The 16,672-nt window shown below is 49.8% G+C and overlaps 1 protein-coding gene across 1 annotated transcript in view; it reads right to left on the reverse strand.

Moving 5' to 3' along the window:
- Nucleotides 1–4,441: 4,441 nt before the first annotated feature.
- The window catches only part of TMEM161A (transmembrane protein 161A), a 15,545-nt gene continuing 3,314 nt past the window's right edge, over nt 4,442–16,672 (reverse strand). The window contains exons 3-12 of the mRNA XM_077777214.1: nt 16,002–16,082; nt 15,563–15,660; nt 15,296–15,452; nt 14,197–14,348; nt 6,259–6,319; nt 6,016–6,159; nt 5,800–5,913; nt 5,477–5,651; nt 5,240–5,331; nt 4,442–5,014 (exon numbers count right to left, since the gene is read on the reverse strand). Coding sequence (XP_077633340.1) covers nt 4,756–5,014; nt 5,240–5,331; nt 5,477–5,651; nt 5,800–5,913; nt 6,016–6,159; nt 6,259–6,319; nt 14,197–14,348; nt 15,296–15,452; nt 15,563–15,660; nt 16,002–16,082 — 1,333 coding nt within the window. The 3' untranslated portion in view covers nt 4,442–4,755. The remainder of the gene's footprint in view (nt 5,015–5,239; nt 5,332–5,476; nt 5,652–5,799; nt 5,914–6,015; nt 6,160–6,258; nt 6,320–14,196; nt 14,349–15,295; nt 15,453–15,562; nt 15,661–16,001; nt 16,083–16,672) is intronic.

A 16,672-nucleotide genomic window follows, 5' to 3' on the forward strand; every position in this document is an offset into this window, starting at 1 on the left:
TTAAAATGACTTTTTTTTCTGTCCGTGTCTCTTCTCTCCAGCTCTGACCGCCCAACCCTCCCTCCCCTTTGAACCAAAAACAGGGTTGAGGTTATTTGGATAGATTTCGTAATATATTCTTGAATAAACCTTTTTTTTTTTTTTTTAAAGTAGACTCCATGGGGGCACCTGGGTGGCTCAGTCAGTTGAGCATCTGACTTCGGCTCAGGTCATGATCTCACGGTTTGTGGGTTCAAGCCCTACATCAGGCTCTGTGCTGACAGCTAGCTCAGAACCTAGAGCTTGTTGCGGATTCTGTGTCTCCCTCTCTCTCTGACCCTCCGCTGCTCACGCTGTCTCTCTCTCTCTCAGAAATAAATAAAACAAAAAAAATTTTTTTTAAAGTAGGCTCCATGCCCAACGTGGGGCTTGAACTCAAGACTCTAAGATTTGGCGAGGACATTATCAGCTCTACCGACTGAGCCAGCCAAGCGTCCCTTGAATAAACCTTTTTAATGTAATTATTGTTTCAATTATTAATACATACTGTGGTCTTCTAGAAAACTCAGACTGTAAAAGAGTTGCGGTGAGAAGTATGTCGGCCGGCCAGTTCCCTCTGCCGAGGTGTCTTCTGTTACAAGTGTCTCATGTATCCTTCCAGAGCCATCCTGTGCATAAACACTCGTCCCTTTTGAGGACAGACGTGGCGAGCCGCGTCATCAGTTGGGATGGGTGGCATCCTACGGCAGCGAGCATGGCCTCAAAGTCCTGTTGTTTCTCTCCCATGCCCTGCCCGTCTGCCCTGTGCGGCGGGGGGGTGGGAGGGGTCCGCTCCCCAGCCAGTGGAGGCATTAGGAGCAAGTGTGGCTGTCTGCAGGGTCACAAGGACGAGGAGGCCACCAGAGATCTCACAGGGGCCATTGAGACTGCAGCCTGTTACCTGGACCAACTTGTAAGGTGCACCTGACCAGAGGCGGGAAGTGGGCGCCTCCACATGCCCGGGGAGGAGGGGCGACTGGGTGTGTGCACTCGTGGGGGTGGTGAGCAGCTCAAGTACTTTCTATCTTGCTGACCCTGAGCTGCTCTGCAAGCTGCTTTCAATCAACTGTATTTCTTGCACATTGGTCCCTGCTGTGTACCGTTTGTCTGTTTAGCCACTGTTTGGTGTTTCCCTGGGGTGGTGGCCTGTGATGACATCCCTTATTGATGGTCATTGAGGTTGTTCATGATCTGTTGCCGTGACAATGAGGTAGTGGCTCCTAGGGACTGCCGAGCTTGCCCCTCACATCCTACCGATTTCTGGCCAGTCCCACCTCTTATACCAGGCCCTAAGCCTAGGAGGGTCTGGGTCAGCTCCCCATTTCCCCCCAAGCACTGTGGCATCCCCTAAAATATGGAAGTGGGCACGTGATTCCATCTGCACCCATGATAGCAGAGAAGATATTTGCTAACCACTTCCAGGGAGAACTTCTGGAAGCACCCTCTCTCTCCCTCTGGCCCTGAGGGAAGAAACACCAGCCCAGGCAATTGTTGGGACTATCTTGTGATCACAAGGTAGAAAGCAAGCCCGGGGTGAAGCTGGCACTGCAGATAATGGAGCAGAGATGAACAGAGGAGTCAGAATATTTGTGACACTATATTGCTGCTGGATGCAGCCTTGCCTGAAGCTCTCAACTGCCTCTCAACTTCTGGCAATATGAGTCACTTTATCCTGTTTATTGAAGACAATTACAGCTGAGCTTCCTGGCACTTTCTGAAGCGTATCTGGTATGTTACTCTTTGTGTTCATGCACTGGTGTGTCTGTGGGTCTCCGGGAATGAAATTCCTAGGTAGGGATCAAGGGATATGTTAACCGATGCTGCCAGCGCCCATCCCCAGGTCCAGCAGGCATGGTTGCCACCAACTGCTTTTGGCTGTAAGCCACTGTGACCCACTCTCGGGGCTCCCCCGTAGAGCATGACCCAGCACCCCAAGAGCAGCCCTCAGGTAACGATTGTGTCCCTCTACCATCTGACTCCACTTGAGTCAGATCTACACTGTCCCCCAAGGTCCCCAGCAGGACCAGGCCCAGGTTGCCCACTTAGTCACCTGTTCCCTGCCACCTCCACAGGGTTCCTCCATCCCTGTTTCATGCTTCTACCCTCAAGCAGTCTCTCTGGGGTCACCCTCCAGGCAAACCATGGGCCCTGAGTCCTCATGACAGGGTCACCGTTGGGGGAAATCTATCCAGAGATGAACAGAGATGCCGGATACTCCTGCAAGGAGATGGTAGCCATTTATACCACATACCCTCCCTGTCCTGAGTGCCCTGTGGCCGCCTTAACAAAGTACCCCAGACTGGGGGGCTTAAAAAGCCAAATTTATTCTCCTATAGTTCTGGAGACCAGAGGTCCAAAAATCAAGGTGTCAGCGGGTTTGAGTCCTTCTGAGGCCCTGAGGGAAGGATCTGTCCGGGCCTCTCCTTGGCTCGCTGCTGGCCATCTTCCTATCATCCTCCCTCAGTGCATGTCTGTGCCTGAATTTCGTTGCAATAGAAAAAAGAAAGCAAATTTCGTCTTATAAGGACCCACCTTAATGGCCTCATTTTAACGTAATCACGTCTTTAAAGCCCCGGTATCCCAAATCCAGCCCCATTCTGAGGTCCGAGAGGTCAGGACGTCAACCTGTGAATTTGGGGAGGGCGTCATTCAGCGCCTGCCCTCACCAAGGGCCAGTCTCCAGCCTCGTAGCTCCTCACTGTTCCGACAGGGGAAGCAGCAGCGCGTCCAGGGCGTGGGTGGTGACCAGGCGGTGACGGGGGAAGAGACAGCAAGGTCAGGAGGAGGCCTGAAGACTGGACGAGGTGGAGGTCCCCAGGGACCCAGACAAGAGCGGTTCCAAGGTGCCTGGGTGCATCTGGGTCCTATTTCCAGTTTATTGTGTCTTTTCCTTCCACTGGGTTTCTCCTTTGCTTATTTCTCTGGAATCATTGAAAGTTTGACTTGCTGTTGGGTTTTCTTATTTCTTTTTATTATTTTTTTAAAATTTTCTTTCTTCAGCTGGTTTAGAAATGATACGTTGTGTTTCCTATAACACGGGGCTTCTGGGCCGGGGCATTGCTGACTTCCGGGGTGGGGCCATCGTGGGCACTTCAGGAGGTTGAATGGCATCCTTGGCCTCTGCCCACCAGATGCAGTAGTGTCCCTGTCCCGTCTCAATCATGACAACCAAAAATGTCTCCAGAAAAAAATGCCTCCAGACGTTGACTAGTATCCCTTTGGGGCAGAACCATCCCCTCCTGTGAGCAGCACTGATGTGTGGGGATTACCCCTGATGTGTCCCTTAACAACAATGTAATACTTCTCCTGAAAACACAGGATCCTGACCACCCCCTTCTATCTTCCCTATTTTTCTCTGCGGTTCCACCTTGTTTCTCTCTCTCTTTTTTTTTTTTTTTTTTTTTTTTTTTGATTGTGAAATGTGTCCCAGAAAGTCTGTAAGACCACTGTGGTTTAACGCACGGCAGTGAGCCTGTGACCGTCACGGGCTCTTCCTGCCTTGGCTGTCCCATGTGCGCCTTGTGCCGGTCACTCTTGCTTTTCTGTTGGTGTTCCCAACTTCCTGTGTGTCCCTAAACCACATGGCGTTGAGCTCTGAGAGCAGAGAGCATGCATAGCCCTGGCTGGGCAAGGGAAGGGCCAGGTGGCCAAAGGCACCACCACCAGGGGTCTGTGCCAGTGGGCTCAGGGCGCCGGCTCCAGGGGCTTCTTGGGTGTCAGCCATAGTGCGGGACCAGCAGAATGAGGGGACAATGCTCTGTCATCTCTGATCCTGGGCCATTAGGTGTGAGCTTTTCTGTCCTGGCCGGGAGGTAGTCTTCATTCTGGAACTTTCTGGACACATGGCTAGGGATGGAGTTCTTGTCTCTCAGCACCTGGGACCGTGCCGTCCTGGGGAGTTCCCCTTGCCTGGCTCCTTCAGTGTCTTCCCCTGCTCGGAGGTCTCTTTCCAGCACTTTCTCTGGAAGATTCTTCTGGGTCAGTCCTCTGATTTATCTTTGTCCCCTCCCTCCCTTGTTTTATATTATCTTTCTCTTTCTGTTCCTCCTGCAAGATTTCTACAACTTTATCTGCCATCTCCATTCCCCCCCCTTCTCTTCCTCCCTTTCCACTCCCGCTCCTTGCCGCTTCCCACCCTCTGCTCCCTCTTGCCCACCCCCCCTTCCTTCTCCAGCCCCTCTCTTCCTTCTCCCCTGACTTGTCACCTCCAGACCCACTGGAACTGGAAGTTTTCAATACTTGTTTCCTCCTCTCTTCACTTCTTGCTCCCAGGCCTTTGCTTACTGTCTGGGTGGCCCTGTGCTCTCCCTCAGCGGTTCCCTTCACTCAGCCCGGAAGCTCACTCCCCAGAAGCCCCCACACGCACCTTGGCCTGAGCCACACCAACAGGCAGAGAGCAGCCTCCCAAACCACTCCAGTCCTCTTTGTAAAAGCAGCCTGCTCTTTTATTCAGAAGAATGAACCCCCACTTCTGCCTCACATTGGGGGGGCATGCAGTCTGGGAACAATGGCCCTGGGATCCGCTGCCACTGGGCCCAGGGCAACAGTTTTGAGGCAGAAACATGGGATCCGAGGGGGCCACAGTCAGGCACGGCGGTGAAGTGGACGCGCACAGCGGGCGCTGCGGGGACTCCCAGGCCCACCTTGCACCTGAGGACACTGAGGCACACACGGAAGCGACCGGGAACGCTGGCTCGGCCCGGACCTTGGGGACCCAGGATCGTCTTCTGCAGGCGGCTAGGAGCCCGCCAGGTGCCGGTGGAAGTACAGGCCGAAGAGGCTGGAGAGCAGTTGGCAGGCGGCGGTCCACCAGATGAGGAAGGTGAGGATGCCGCGGAGGAAGAGGGGCGTGAGCAGGCTGCCCAGGGCCCCTGCGATCCGCGCTGCCATCTGCTGGGCCTCATCGTCCTCCAGGCCCGCAGGGCGATCGTGGGCTGAGGCCGGAGTCGGGGACAGCAAGGGAACTGGGCCCAGGCCCCAGGAGTAGCCGCCTGTGAGGGTGAAAGGACGGATGGGATTTGACCTCTAGGACCCCCACCCATGCGGACGCTCACCCCAGCCCTAGGCACCTCGTACCCCGCCACCACCCCAAACTCGGTCTCGTGCCCCCTACCCCAACTTCAGGCCCCTCCTCCAACTCTCCACGTCTCCAGGCCCTCCACGCTCCACCCCCACCCTACCCCCACTCACCACCAGCTCCTGTCCTCCTCCTCCTCAGNGCGTCTTGAGCAGCAGCGTGCAGTTGAAGGTGAGGATGAGCGGTGTCAGGTACTGCAGGCTCACCACTGTCACGTAGCAGTAGACCCGCACCACCTAATGGGCAGGTAGCAGTGGCTACGGGGCAGGCGGAGGAGGCACGGGACAGCCTTCTGGGCTTCGAGTGACCCTACACCCCAGGGGGATCCCCGCCCTGAGCCCCGGGGTTTCCGTGTTCCCTCCCAACCTCGGGAGCCCGTACCCGCCTCTGGATCTCACGGGCCTCTATGCGGCCGGCCTCCCGCCGCAGCTGCTCCACGCGGGCCTTGGCCAGGCACAGGTAGGCCTGCAGGTGGGGCCGGGTCACTGCCAGCCTCAGCAGGCACAATGCCACCAGCACCCAGAGGCGCAACGAGTCGAAGGCTGAGTCCGACAGCCTGTGGGGAGGGGAGTGAGGGGGCTAAGGAGGCCGCCCCTGCCCGGGGGTTCTCCCCCAGGACCCAAGGCTCTTCCCTGAGCTTCAAAGACTAGGGTACACAGAGGGGCCCCCAGCTGCCCTCCCTCCCAACCCCACCAGATTCGCACAGGGAGGAGGGCATCTCCCCAATGGGTGCCTGGTGCAGGAAGTCCCGTGCAATGGGCTTGGTCCAGAGCCCCAGGATGATCAGAGGGGACAGGAAGCTCATCTGCAGAAGGAACCTACAGGGCAAGGGCATAAAAAAGTGAGGCCTGGGCACCCACCATCTCCCTAGCCCCTCCTTTAGATTCCCTACCACCCGCCCATCTGGCACTCCGCGTAACTGCAGCAAGGGCCGGTCTTCCGACATGGTCAGCGCATCCAGGTGTGTCTGGGCCAGCCGCAGGCCTGGAAAGGTGAGGAAGGCCCCCAGCATGGATCCCACGAATGCCAGCCCCATGCGGATAGACAGCTTGGCCAGAGGGAGCCTGAGGAGGAGAGGAGGGTCAGGAGGCTCTGAAGCCTGTCGGTACCCCCACCTGCAGGTCACAGCCTGCCCTTGCCCCACTTCACTTCCCAGGACTCACGCCCAGTCCCAGCCCTGCATCTTCAGAAGTGGCTCCAAGTTCTGGGTCATACTGGCAAGGCCTAGGGAAGACAAGGAGAGGGCAGCATCTAATAACCCCTGGAGCACTCAGAGTGTGCTCTGACCCCCTCCCAGATAGGCTTTTACTCCCCAGATAGGAACGAACCAGTGGGTGCCAGGCCTGGTGCCAGGCAAAAGGACCACTTTGTGCTCTGGATATGGGCAATTTTTTTGAACAAATAGGAAGAGGTACCAGGCAGGCACCCTTAATTGACTAGGGGAGATGGGGGGTGGGGCAGTGGACCACTGAGTCTGAGCTTCCTGGATTATACCAGGAATCCAAAGGGCATGAAGGACTCCCTTAGGGGAAAACCAAAGTTTCAGAAAGAATCTTCAGTCCAGACCCTTGGATTTTTCACAGAGTAAGAGCAAATAAATGTGAGCTCACAGCCAAAATCATCAAACACACCAGGGAATAAATCATCATAAAGGAGAGTCAGCAGGAAGAAAAAAAGATAGACAAGTTTAGACCCTACAGACTACAGAAATTTTGTAGGTGTTATTTTATGTGAAATGACTGAGGAAAATAAAAGGTGCAATCACAGGCGACGTGAGGCTACCTCAGATGACCAGGTATATTTGCAAAGGAAACAATTAAGCTCACCCAAAGGGAACATACAATTATTGGAATAATAGGTTGTGAAATGGCATATTCAAATCAGCCACGGGAGGAATGAATGAATTGGATCTGAAGATCACTCAGATTCCAACTCAGAAAGATAAAAAGGTAGGAAATAGGAAGGGAGATGAAGAGCATAGAAATTCAGCGTCAGTCGAATAGGAGCCGCAGCAAGAGAAGTGAAGAGAGAATGAAGGAGGAGAGGAGATCGTGGAAAAGAATGACTAAAAGTCTGCAGAATGAATAACACACTGCAGAATGAATAACACAAAGTATGTCAAACTAATAAATACAAAGGAATCCATACCTAGACACTGTAGTGAAACTGGAATACCAAAAACAAAGAGATCACAAAGCAGCCAGGCATTCAAGACAGATCACCTATAGAGGAAAGACAATTAGACTGGTAGCCAATGTCGAAAGCAATCACAGATAAAGAACAAATAGAAAGTGAAAAGGCAAGATGGTAGGAACAATGCCAAATATGTCATCAATCATAATAAATGTAAGCAGGTTAAACTTTGAAGTTAAATGACACAGACTGTCAGACTTGATCGAAAATATCCAGCTGTATGTTTTTCAAAGGAGATATACCTCAACATAAGGTCCCTGTAAGGTTGAAAGAAAAGGGATGTTAAAAAGTCATGAAATACTAATCAAAAGAAAGGGGGTATTGTGCATTTGAGAGCTGCTAAGGGAGTAGATCTTAAAAGTTCTCATCACAAGTTTTAACTGTGTGGTGATGGATGTTAACCAGATTAATCATGGCGATTGTCTTGTAATATATACAAATATTGAAACATGATGTTGTATACCTGAAACTAACAATGTTATATGTCAATCATATCTCAGCTAAAGAAAAGAAAGCTGGAAAGGTACATTTTTTTGCCAGAGTAAGACAGAGTGTATTTTTAGAATCAGAATACATCCTAATAAAATGGTTGATTCACCAGGAATATGTAGCAATTCTGAACTTGTAAACACCCTGTCAATTAGCCACAAAACATATAAAGAAAACATTGGCAGAACAATCTGGAGAAATTGAGAGCTCCACCATCTCCAAGGGAGATTAACCCTTTAATGACTGACCACAAGTTAGGAAGGAAGGAGATTTGAATTTATTGGACAGATAGAGACAAAGAATAGATGTTTTTCAAAAATATGTGGAATAGTCACTAAAACTGATCATATTTGAGGCCATGATGCAAGTCTTAACAAATTTTAAAGAATTTACTTCAAGTAAACCATCTTCTGTAAGCATACTGCAATTAAGCTAGAAAATTTTTTTTTTAATTTAAAGCTCCACATTCAAGGGGCACCTACTGGCTCAGTCCATGGAGCTTACAACTCCTGATCTCCAGTTTGTGAGTTCAAGCCCCATGCTGGATGGAGAGATTACTTAAAAAAATAAAATCTTAAAAAACAAATAAAATTTCCACGTTTGAAGTTTCTTAAAAAGATTTAAAAGATTAAAAAAATGGAAAAATTTAAATACCCAGAACTGCCTGATGATGAATATTACAAGTCAAAACTTAAGGGGTGGACAAAAGTGGAACTTAGTAAAATCTTTACATCCTTACATGCTATAAATGCTAGAAATGGAAGGAGCTAAAAATTAAGGAGCTAAGTAGTCAGCTAAGAAATTGGAAACAAGAGAACGAAGCCTACCAGAGTAGTGCTATAAAAGCCAGAGGTCCTAGCTAAAAGAAAGCAGAAAACTGGACAAGATGAAAGAAAACCAAAAGAACCCACAAATCACTGAAAGTACAATTGTATAGCAAGGTTATCCCATGGAAAACACTCATTTGATCCCTATCTCATAACACAGTGAACTACCAGGAGTTTAAGGGTTTATGTGAAAGGTAAAACTTGAAATATATACGTATATAGTATTTGAGAGAGGGAGAGAGCAAGTGCAAGTGGGAGAGGGGGGAACAGGGAGTGAGAGAAAGAGAGAGAATCTTAAGCAGGCTCTACAATTAGCTCAGAGCATGATCCAGGGTTCAATCACGACCCTGGGATCACGACCTGCACTGAAATCAAAAGAAGGATGCTGAACCGACTGAGCCACCCAGGCGCCCCCAAAACTTGAAATATTGTGTTGGAAAATATAAAAGTCTTTCTAATTGTAGGGAAAGGAAGGACATTTCTTCAAGACAAAAATCAACTAAAATAATGAACTGCTTGGTGTCCATCAAAGACACCAGAGGGCTGCAGCTATATTCAATGCTCAGCCCAAAAAAGTGTGGTGTGTGGGCGTGCAGAGATAAAAAAACACAAACATGGCCAAACAAATCTAAGTCAAGGGCATATGGGTGTCATTAAAGGATTCTTTGAACCATTCTGTTGGTTTGAGATTTTTCACAATATGATATTTTGGGACAATTTTTTAAAGAGGAAAAAACACCACAAAGAAAGTAAAAAGCCACACCACAATTTAGAAGATACACTCCTCCCCCCCACCCCTACTCACATTTTAACTTCTTTAAAATTGGGATACACAGGACCACTGATGCCATGCAATCGTTTAAGTAACAGTGTTTTTTATCTTCGTACAGCAGTTCATGAAATAATGGTGTGTCAGATTTGATAGGAGGAAGTATGTGCAACACGTGTAACAAAGGGTCAATTTCCAAAATATATAAAGAAACCCTACAAATCAACAAGAAAAAAACAAAGATATATAGCCCAAGAAATGCTTCCTAACATTGGATTTGACAATGATATTTTGGATATGATACCAAAGGTACACACAACAAAAGAAAAAAATAGATAAATTGGGGCTCATGAGAATTAAACATTTTTGTACATCAAAAGATATGACCAGGGTGCCTGGGTGCCTCATTCAGTTAAGTGTCAACTCTTGATTTCAGCTCAGGTCATAATCTCACAGTTCATGGGTTTGAGCCCTGGGTAGGGCTCCGCACTATTGGTACGGAGCCTGCTTGGGATTCTCTCTCCCTCTTTCTCTGCCTTTCCCCTCCTCTCTCTCTCTTAAAATGCATAGATAAACTTAAAAAAAAAAAAAAAAGATATGACCATTAGAAGGAAAACGCAACCCACAGAACTGGAGAAAATATTTGCAAATCATACATATGAAGAGGGATTAATATCCTAATATATATATAGAACTCTGAAAATTCATCACCAAAAAAATAGGTTCAAAAAAAGGCAAAGGGGCTGGGGGTGCCTGGCTGGCTCACTTGGTAGAGAGTGCAACTCTTGACCTCAGGCTTGTGAGTTCGAGTCTCATGTTGGGTGTAGAGACAACTTAAAAATAGACTCTTCAGGGGCGCCTGGGTGGCTCAGTCAGCTGGGCGTCTGATTTCGGCTCAGGTCATGATATCACGGTTCATGGGTTTGAGCCCCGCGTTGGGCTCTGTGCTGACAGCCAGCTCAGAGCCTGAAGCCTGTTTCAGATTCTGTGCCTCTTTCTCTCTCTGACCCTCCCCTGCTCATGCTGTCTCTCTCTCTCTCTCTCTCAGGAATAAATAAAAACATTTAAAAATTAAAAAAAAATAGACTCTTCATGGGGCGCCTGGATGCCTCAGTCAGTTAAGCATCTGACTTTTGATCTTGGCTCAGATCATGATCTCACGGTTTGTGAAACTGAGTCCCACGACAGGATTCTCTCTCTCCTCCTCTGCCTCTCCCCTGCTTGCACTCTCACTCTCTCAAATAAACTTAAGAAAAGTTAAACAGAATTACCATATAATCCAGCAATTCCACCTCTGGATCTGTGGCCAAAAGAATAAAAAGCAGGGTTTTGAAGAGATAGTTGTACACTCATGTTCAGAGCAACGCTATTCACAATAGCTAAAACATAAGGCAACATAAGTGTCCATCGATACATGAATGGATGAGCAAAATGGGGTATATTCATGAAATGGAATATTATTCAGCCTTAAAAAGGAAGGATATTTGGACACAGGTTACAACATGGATGAACCTTAAGGACATTATACTGAGTGAAATAAGCGAGTCACTCAAAGACAGATGCTGCATGATTCCCTTCATATAAAGCACCTGAAGTCAGATTCATAGAGACAGAAAGTAGGGTGGAAGGAGCCAGGGGCAGGGGTGGGGGGTGGGGGATGGAGAGTTGGTGTTTAATGGGAACAGAGTTTCAGATTCGCAAGGCAAAAAAAGAGGGAATGGATGTTGATGATGGTTGCCAATAAAGTGAATGTACTTAATGCCACTGAAGTATACATTTAAAAATGGTTAAAATGGGGGCGCCCGGGCAGCTCAGTCAGTTAAGCGTCGAACTTCAGCTCAGGTCATGATCCCATGGTTCGTGGGTTCGAGCCCCGCGTCGGGCTCTGTGCTGACTGCCAGCTCAGAGCCTGGAGCCTGCTTCAGATTCTGTGTCTCCCTCTCTCTCTGACCCTCCCCTGCTCACACTGTCTCTCTCTCTCAAAAATAAATTTAAAAAAACATTTAAAAATTAAAAATAAAATGGTTAAAATGGTAAATTTTATGTTATGTGTATTTACAACAACAACAAAAAATAACAGGGGGAAAACCACATATGCCCGCAAAGAAAAATGGACAACAGTAAGAACAGGGTCTTCAAAGAAGAGGAAATGAGAATCATGAGTAAACAGGAAAAGATGATCAGCCTCCCAGGTAATCAGAGAAATGCATGTTAAGACCACTAAAGGCATCGTTTACACCACTAGGCTGGCAAAAACCAAGCACTTTCCATAGATCTAAATTCATTTGCACCTTACTGTCCCCCAGCAGGTTGATGCGATCACTACCCCAACCTTACCACCAGTGGGGTGAGGCAAGGGGCCACTGCAATGTCACCCACGTTTGCCCGGTGCAGCTGGGACTCCATGGGTGCCCAGAGTCCAGTGTCCACACTCCAAACCCCAGGCTGTACGGCTAGTGGACGTGCAGAGAGAACTGCTCTGAAAAACGCTAAGGCATCATCTCATGTAGGTGAACATGTTCCCATCATCCCCAAATCCTGTGCCCAAAAGAAATGCTGGCACATGTGTACACGGAAACATGTACCAAAATGTTCCCCATAGAGGGGTGCCTGGCGGGGCTCAGTCAGTTAAGCATCCTGCTTCGGTTCAGGTCATGATCTCGTGGTCCGTGGGTTGGAACCTCGCACTGGGCTCTGTGCTGGCAGCCCAGAGCCTGGAGCCTGCTTCAGGTTCTGTGTCTCCCTATCTCTCTCTGCCCCGCCCCTGCTCGCACTCTGTCTCTCTCTCAAAAATAAAAATAGTAATAATGTTAAAAAAAAATTTTTAAAGAAATGTGCCCCGTAGCAACTGTGAAAAGCTAAAATCTGGAAACCACCTAAACGGCCATCAACAGAACAGACAAGTAAATACAGGTGATCTCACAAGAAACCATCATTGATCCATGAGAAGAGGTGAATGAAAGCCACCCACACCAACGTGGCCTGGTTTTATAACATCACAGAAGACAGAAAAGCACCGGTGGGCAGGCCACCCCCTGGCTGACCCCACCCGTGATAAGGAGCAAAGCTGTAGGATTAATTCTTTAGGGACAGAAGCATGTGTGATGAAACTGTTTGTTTTAAGGCAAAGGAATGAGAAACACGTTTGAGAGACTGGTTGGGGCTGTGAGTAGGGGAGGAAGGAGGTGGGATTGGGAAGGAGCACCAGAGGCCTGCAGGAACGCTGGGAATGTTCTGGTTCTCATTTAAGAGGTGAGTTCATTACATTATTATTTTGCTTTGTAACTCACATATACATATTCATATGTGTGTGTTTATATATATAAAACATTATATAGTTTAAAAAAAATTTTTTTATGTTTTATTTATTTCTAGGAGAGAGACAGACAGACAGCGTGAGCAGGGGAGGGTCAGAGAGAGAGGGAATCACAGAATGAAACAGGCTCCAGGCTCTGAGCTGGCAGTCAGCACAGAGCCCGACGCGGGGCTCGAACCCACGAACCGCGAGATCATGACCTAAGCGAAAGTCGGTCGCTTAACCGACTAAGCCACCCAGGCGCCCCTATAGTTTTAAAAATCAAAAAGTAGGGAGAATGAGTGAAGATAAAGCTCAAGGAGCAGGCAGGGGTGTGCAGACCATGGTGAATATTTTGATCTTTGTTAAGACACTAGAATCTGGTATTAGGCAGAGATGTGATGTGATACAAATTATATTTTTTAAAAGACTATCCAAAGAATGAGTCAAAAGAAAAATGAGAAACTAAGAAAAAATATTTGCAACTACTGTCATACACAAAGGCTAATGTCTTACTATACTAAGAGCTCCTACAAATCAATAAAGGAGTCAACAACCCAGTAGAAAACTGGGCAAAAGAACAGACCTTTCCTGGAAGGAAGATAGAAATGACTCTTCAACATATGAAAAGGTGCTCAACCTCGCTTATATTTTCACCCATCAGGTTACCCAAGACAAAAAAGTCTGAGGAAACACATTGGAGATAATTTAAGGAAACAGGCACTTCATTACTCTTCTCCTAAATGGCAATTTGCTACATTATCAAAATTACCAATGCACTTTCTTGCACAGGGCCACATGCTCAAGGCCATTCCCACGTAACCCTGTTGTATAAGAACACGATGTTGTACAACAGTGTTTAGCAGTGAAAGACTTAAGGTGCCTCATTAGCTCTGTAGGCAGTGCGTCAGTCTCATAATAGTGAAAGACTTCAAGGTCCATAAGTAGCAGACTGCTTAACTAATCACGGAACATCCATAAAACGAAATACTGTGTGGATACTATGAAAAAACCACACCATATGTAGCATCAAGGGACAAACTCCAAATTAATGTTTTTAAGGAAAAAAGACAGGGTGTAAGAGCCATAAACACTACTGCTTTATGGGAACAAAGGAAAGCACCCCCCTAGATTTCCTCTTGGAAGGAGAGTCAGTACGGGTGATTTTTCCTCAACATCTATCCTCTCGTACTTTATGAATTTTGTGCCATTTACCCACTTCCTTCCGCAGATTAAATTAGACTAGGCAGATATCAAATCATGATGGCTGCTGGGGGAGAGGACAGATGAGGGGAACAGATGTGCCCTGTGACAAAAGACAGCTGCAGGCACCCATCAGAGACAGTGAGAGAGGATATCTTCTTGCCCCCAAAACCCAACGGGGGACCCAGGGTAGCCAGACAGCATCCATAGGGGCCACTCAGGCCCAACGAGTCCCCTCCTTCACATGTTACATGTCACTTGAACCCCACCCTCACCGGAGGGAGTGATGGACGCGGGGACCCCATGCCCCAAAGACTGCACATACCTGGCTCCAGGCCCAGCTCCAGAGTCTCCTCCTGCACCACCTGCACCAGCATGGCCAGGAGCAGGAAAAGGAAGGCGAAGGTGAGGCAGACGGAGCGTTCGCCCCCCTCCTCTGTGCTGAAGTACAACCGGGTCACCGTCAGGAACATCTTGCTGGGGGCAGGGCTAAGGAAGCAGCGAGCAGCTCTAGTGCCCCCTCGTCCACTCCCAGCCAGTGATCCCCAGCTCTAGAACCTGAGCACCGTAGTTGGGGTTCGGAGTCTCGGGGAGCAGGGCAGTGGCCCAGGAGGAGACACAAGGTGCGGTGCCACTCACGCTGTGTCAGCTGCGTTGGGGTGTGCGGGTGGAAGGCAGGCCTGGGCCTCCAGCTCGGCCCCTCACACTACCTGGGCCATTTCTGACTAAAATGGCCACTAAGTCTGCCTCTTAAGGACGTCTGGCCTCCTGGCTGCCTTCACAGCAGGTGAGTTTTCCCTTTCCTCTGAGAAGCCGTCAGACATACAAGGGCTGTGTCCCCACCTGCTCTGAAAGAGACCCATGGGGCTTTCCAGAACCAGTGTGGGCTTCAAGATGGACTTCTCTTCTTCACATACTCATTCCACAAGGGCATTTTCTCAGACTTGGGTCCTCAGTGTCATAGGTTTGCCTCTCTTCTCTGGGCACTTTCATTAAAAAGCAAAGTAAAACAAAACAAAACAACAACATAGCAGAGAGCAATCTCTTTTCCTGCCCCTGTGTCTGTGCTGGTGACTCACTTTGGCCAAGAGAATGGACAGGGATGGGGGTGGGGGCTCAGGAGGCCTGCAGCACCCCATCTCCCCAGCTGGTGTTTCTGCCACCACCGAGAAGCTTGGCTTAGCCTGCTGGAAGGTGGGACCCCTTAGGCGCGAGATGAGGCGCCCCAGCTGAGCCCCAGCTCAGGAGGAGAGCAAATAAAATAGTGACTGTTTCATAGGACCCAGTTTGGGGAAGTTGTGTGGCGCAGCGATGACCAATAGACCAACTAGGGGCAGGGGGGAAAGGAAAGAAAGGAAGGCTCGAGTCCAGCTCCCACCTGCCTCCCTCCTCCCTGACCCACTGGGGAGCCGGAGGAAGGATACATGGAGAAGGCCACAGTGAGCAAGCACCAGAACACGGCGATGTTGGTCTCCTTGGCCGGGCCCAGCACGTAGTAGTAGGCCTCTGTGAAGACATACACGCCACCCGAGTACACCGCGAAGTCCACGAACCACTGGTACTCCAGGAAGAAGCGCAGGACTGCGGGGAGCGCGCAGCTCAGCTGGTGGCCCAGCGCCGGACCCTCCCCACCCCGGTCCGCCAGGGTGTGGGCTGAGGCTGGGGAGTTGGGGACACAGCTGGACTGTTACCAAGGGCGTCAACTGCTGTGAGGGGGCAGGTCTCCAGCCGGAAAGGAGCATCTCGGGGCACAGACAAGGGCTTCTCTTCACCATAGCCGTTGGCCCACCTGCAGGGGTGGGGGGAGCGGTACAGGGGAGAATCAAAGCAGGATCCTCTGTTCTGTCCTTCCCAGCCAGCCTTGGAGGCTCCCCGGTGCCACCCTCAGAGCACAGGAGGACCTGGCTTGGGAGTTACCTTCTCCCCAGGCCTCAGTCTCTGCACACCAGGGTGAGGACACTGCTGGCCACCTGCTCACAGGGCCGGCCCAGAGCAAACTTCCAATAAGCATTAGACAACCAGATGAATGACAGTGACGCCTTCTCAGCCTGGGGTGTCCCCTACTCTCCTCGGTGCGCAGAGCTGCCCCTGGAAGGGGAGCCGCTCACCTAAGGCTGGGGGCTCACTCACCGGTCCTTCCTGCCTCTGGGCCTCGGCTTTCCCTCCAGGGCCCGAAGCTCTTCCTCAGAAGGGTGCTTGTATCGGAAGAGACTGAGGGCAAAGACAGGGAAGGCAGGAAAGCTCAGGCACAGAGGGACCAAGGCAGTGAATCCTCAAACCCAGGACTGGAGTCAGGAGAAGAGCTGGACCCAAAATGCATGGGGACAGGATGGGCAGGGGCCGTGCAAGGCCAGGGGAAAGCCCTGGATGTAGGCTGGGGGCTTGCTGGGGGGAGGAACTGTAGTGAGAAGCTCTGGGACAAGGACAACGACAAGGGCAGGGTGGCGGGGGAGGGGAGGTCCTGGACACCTCTGAACTCTGCTTGGCACTCTCCTCTGTCAGAGAAGGCATGTGCGTGGTCCTGCAGAAAAAGTTCACAGTTTCCTCCCGATCTCAGAAAGGGTCCGAGATCCAAACAGGGACAAAAAGCATGGCAGGAAACAGATCTCTAGCGAGAGCAGTGTGGAAGGCGGGGTTGGACTGCGGCAAGGCAGGAGGGGGGAGAGCAGGGGCGATGTGGTCTCATGGGTGTGGACAGCTGTCAAAACGGAGCCGACTGTATGCTTCAAACGTTGGCAGTTTATTGTACATCAGGCATATCTCAATAACGTTGTTTTTAAAAAAAACCGAAAACACTGCAG

The sequence above is a fragment of the Crocuta crocuta genome, unplaced genomic scaffold, assembly GCF_008692635.1.
Source record: "Crocuta crocuta isolate KB4526 unplaced genomic scaffold, BGI_CrCroc_1.0 scaffold77, whole genome shotgun sequence".
NCBI classification, from domain to species: Eukaryota; Metazoa; Chordata; class Mammalia; order Carnivora; family Hyaenidae; genus Crocuta; species Crocuta crocuta.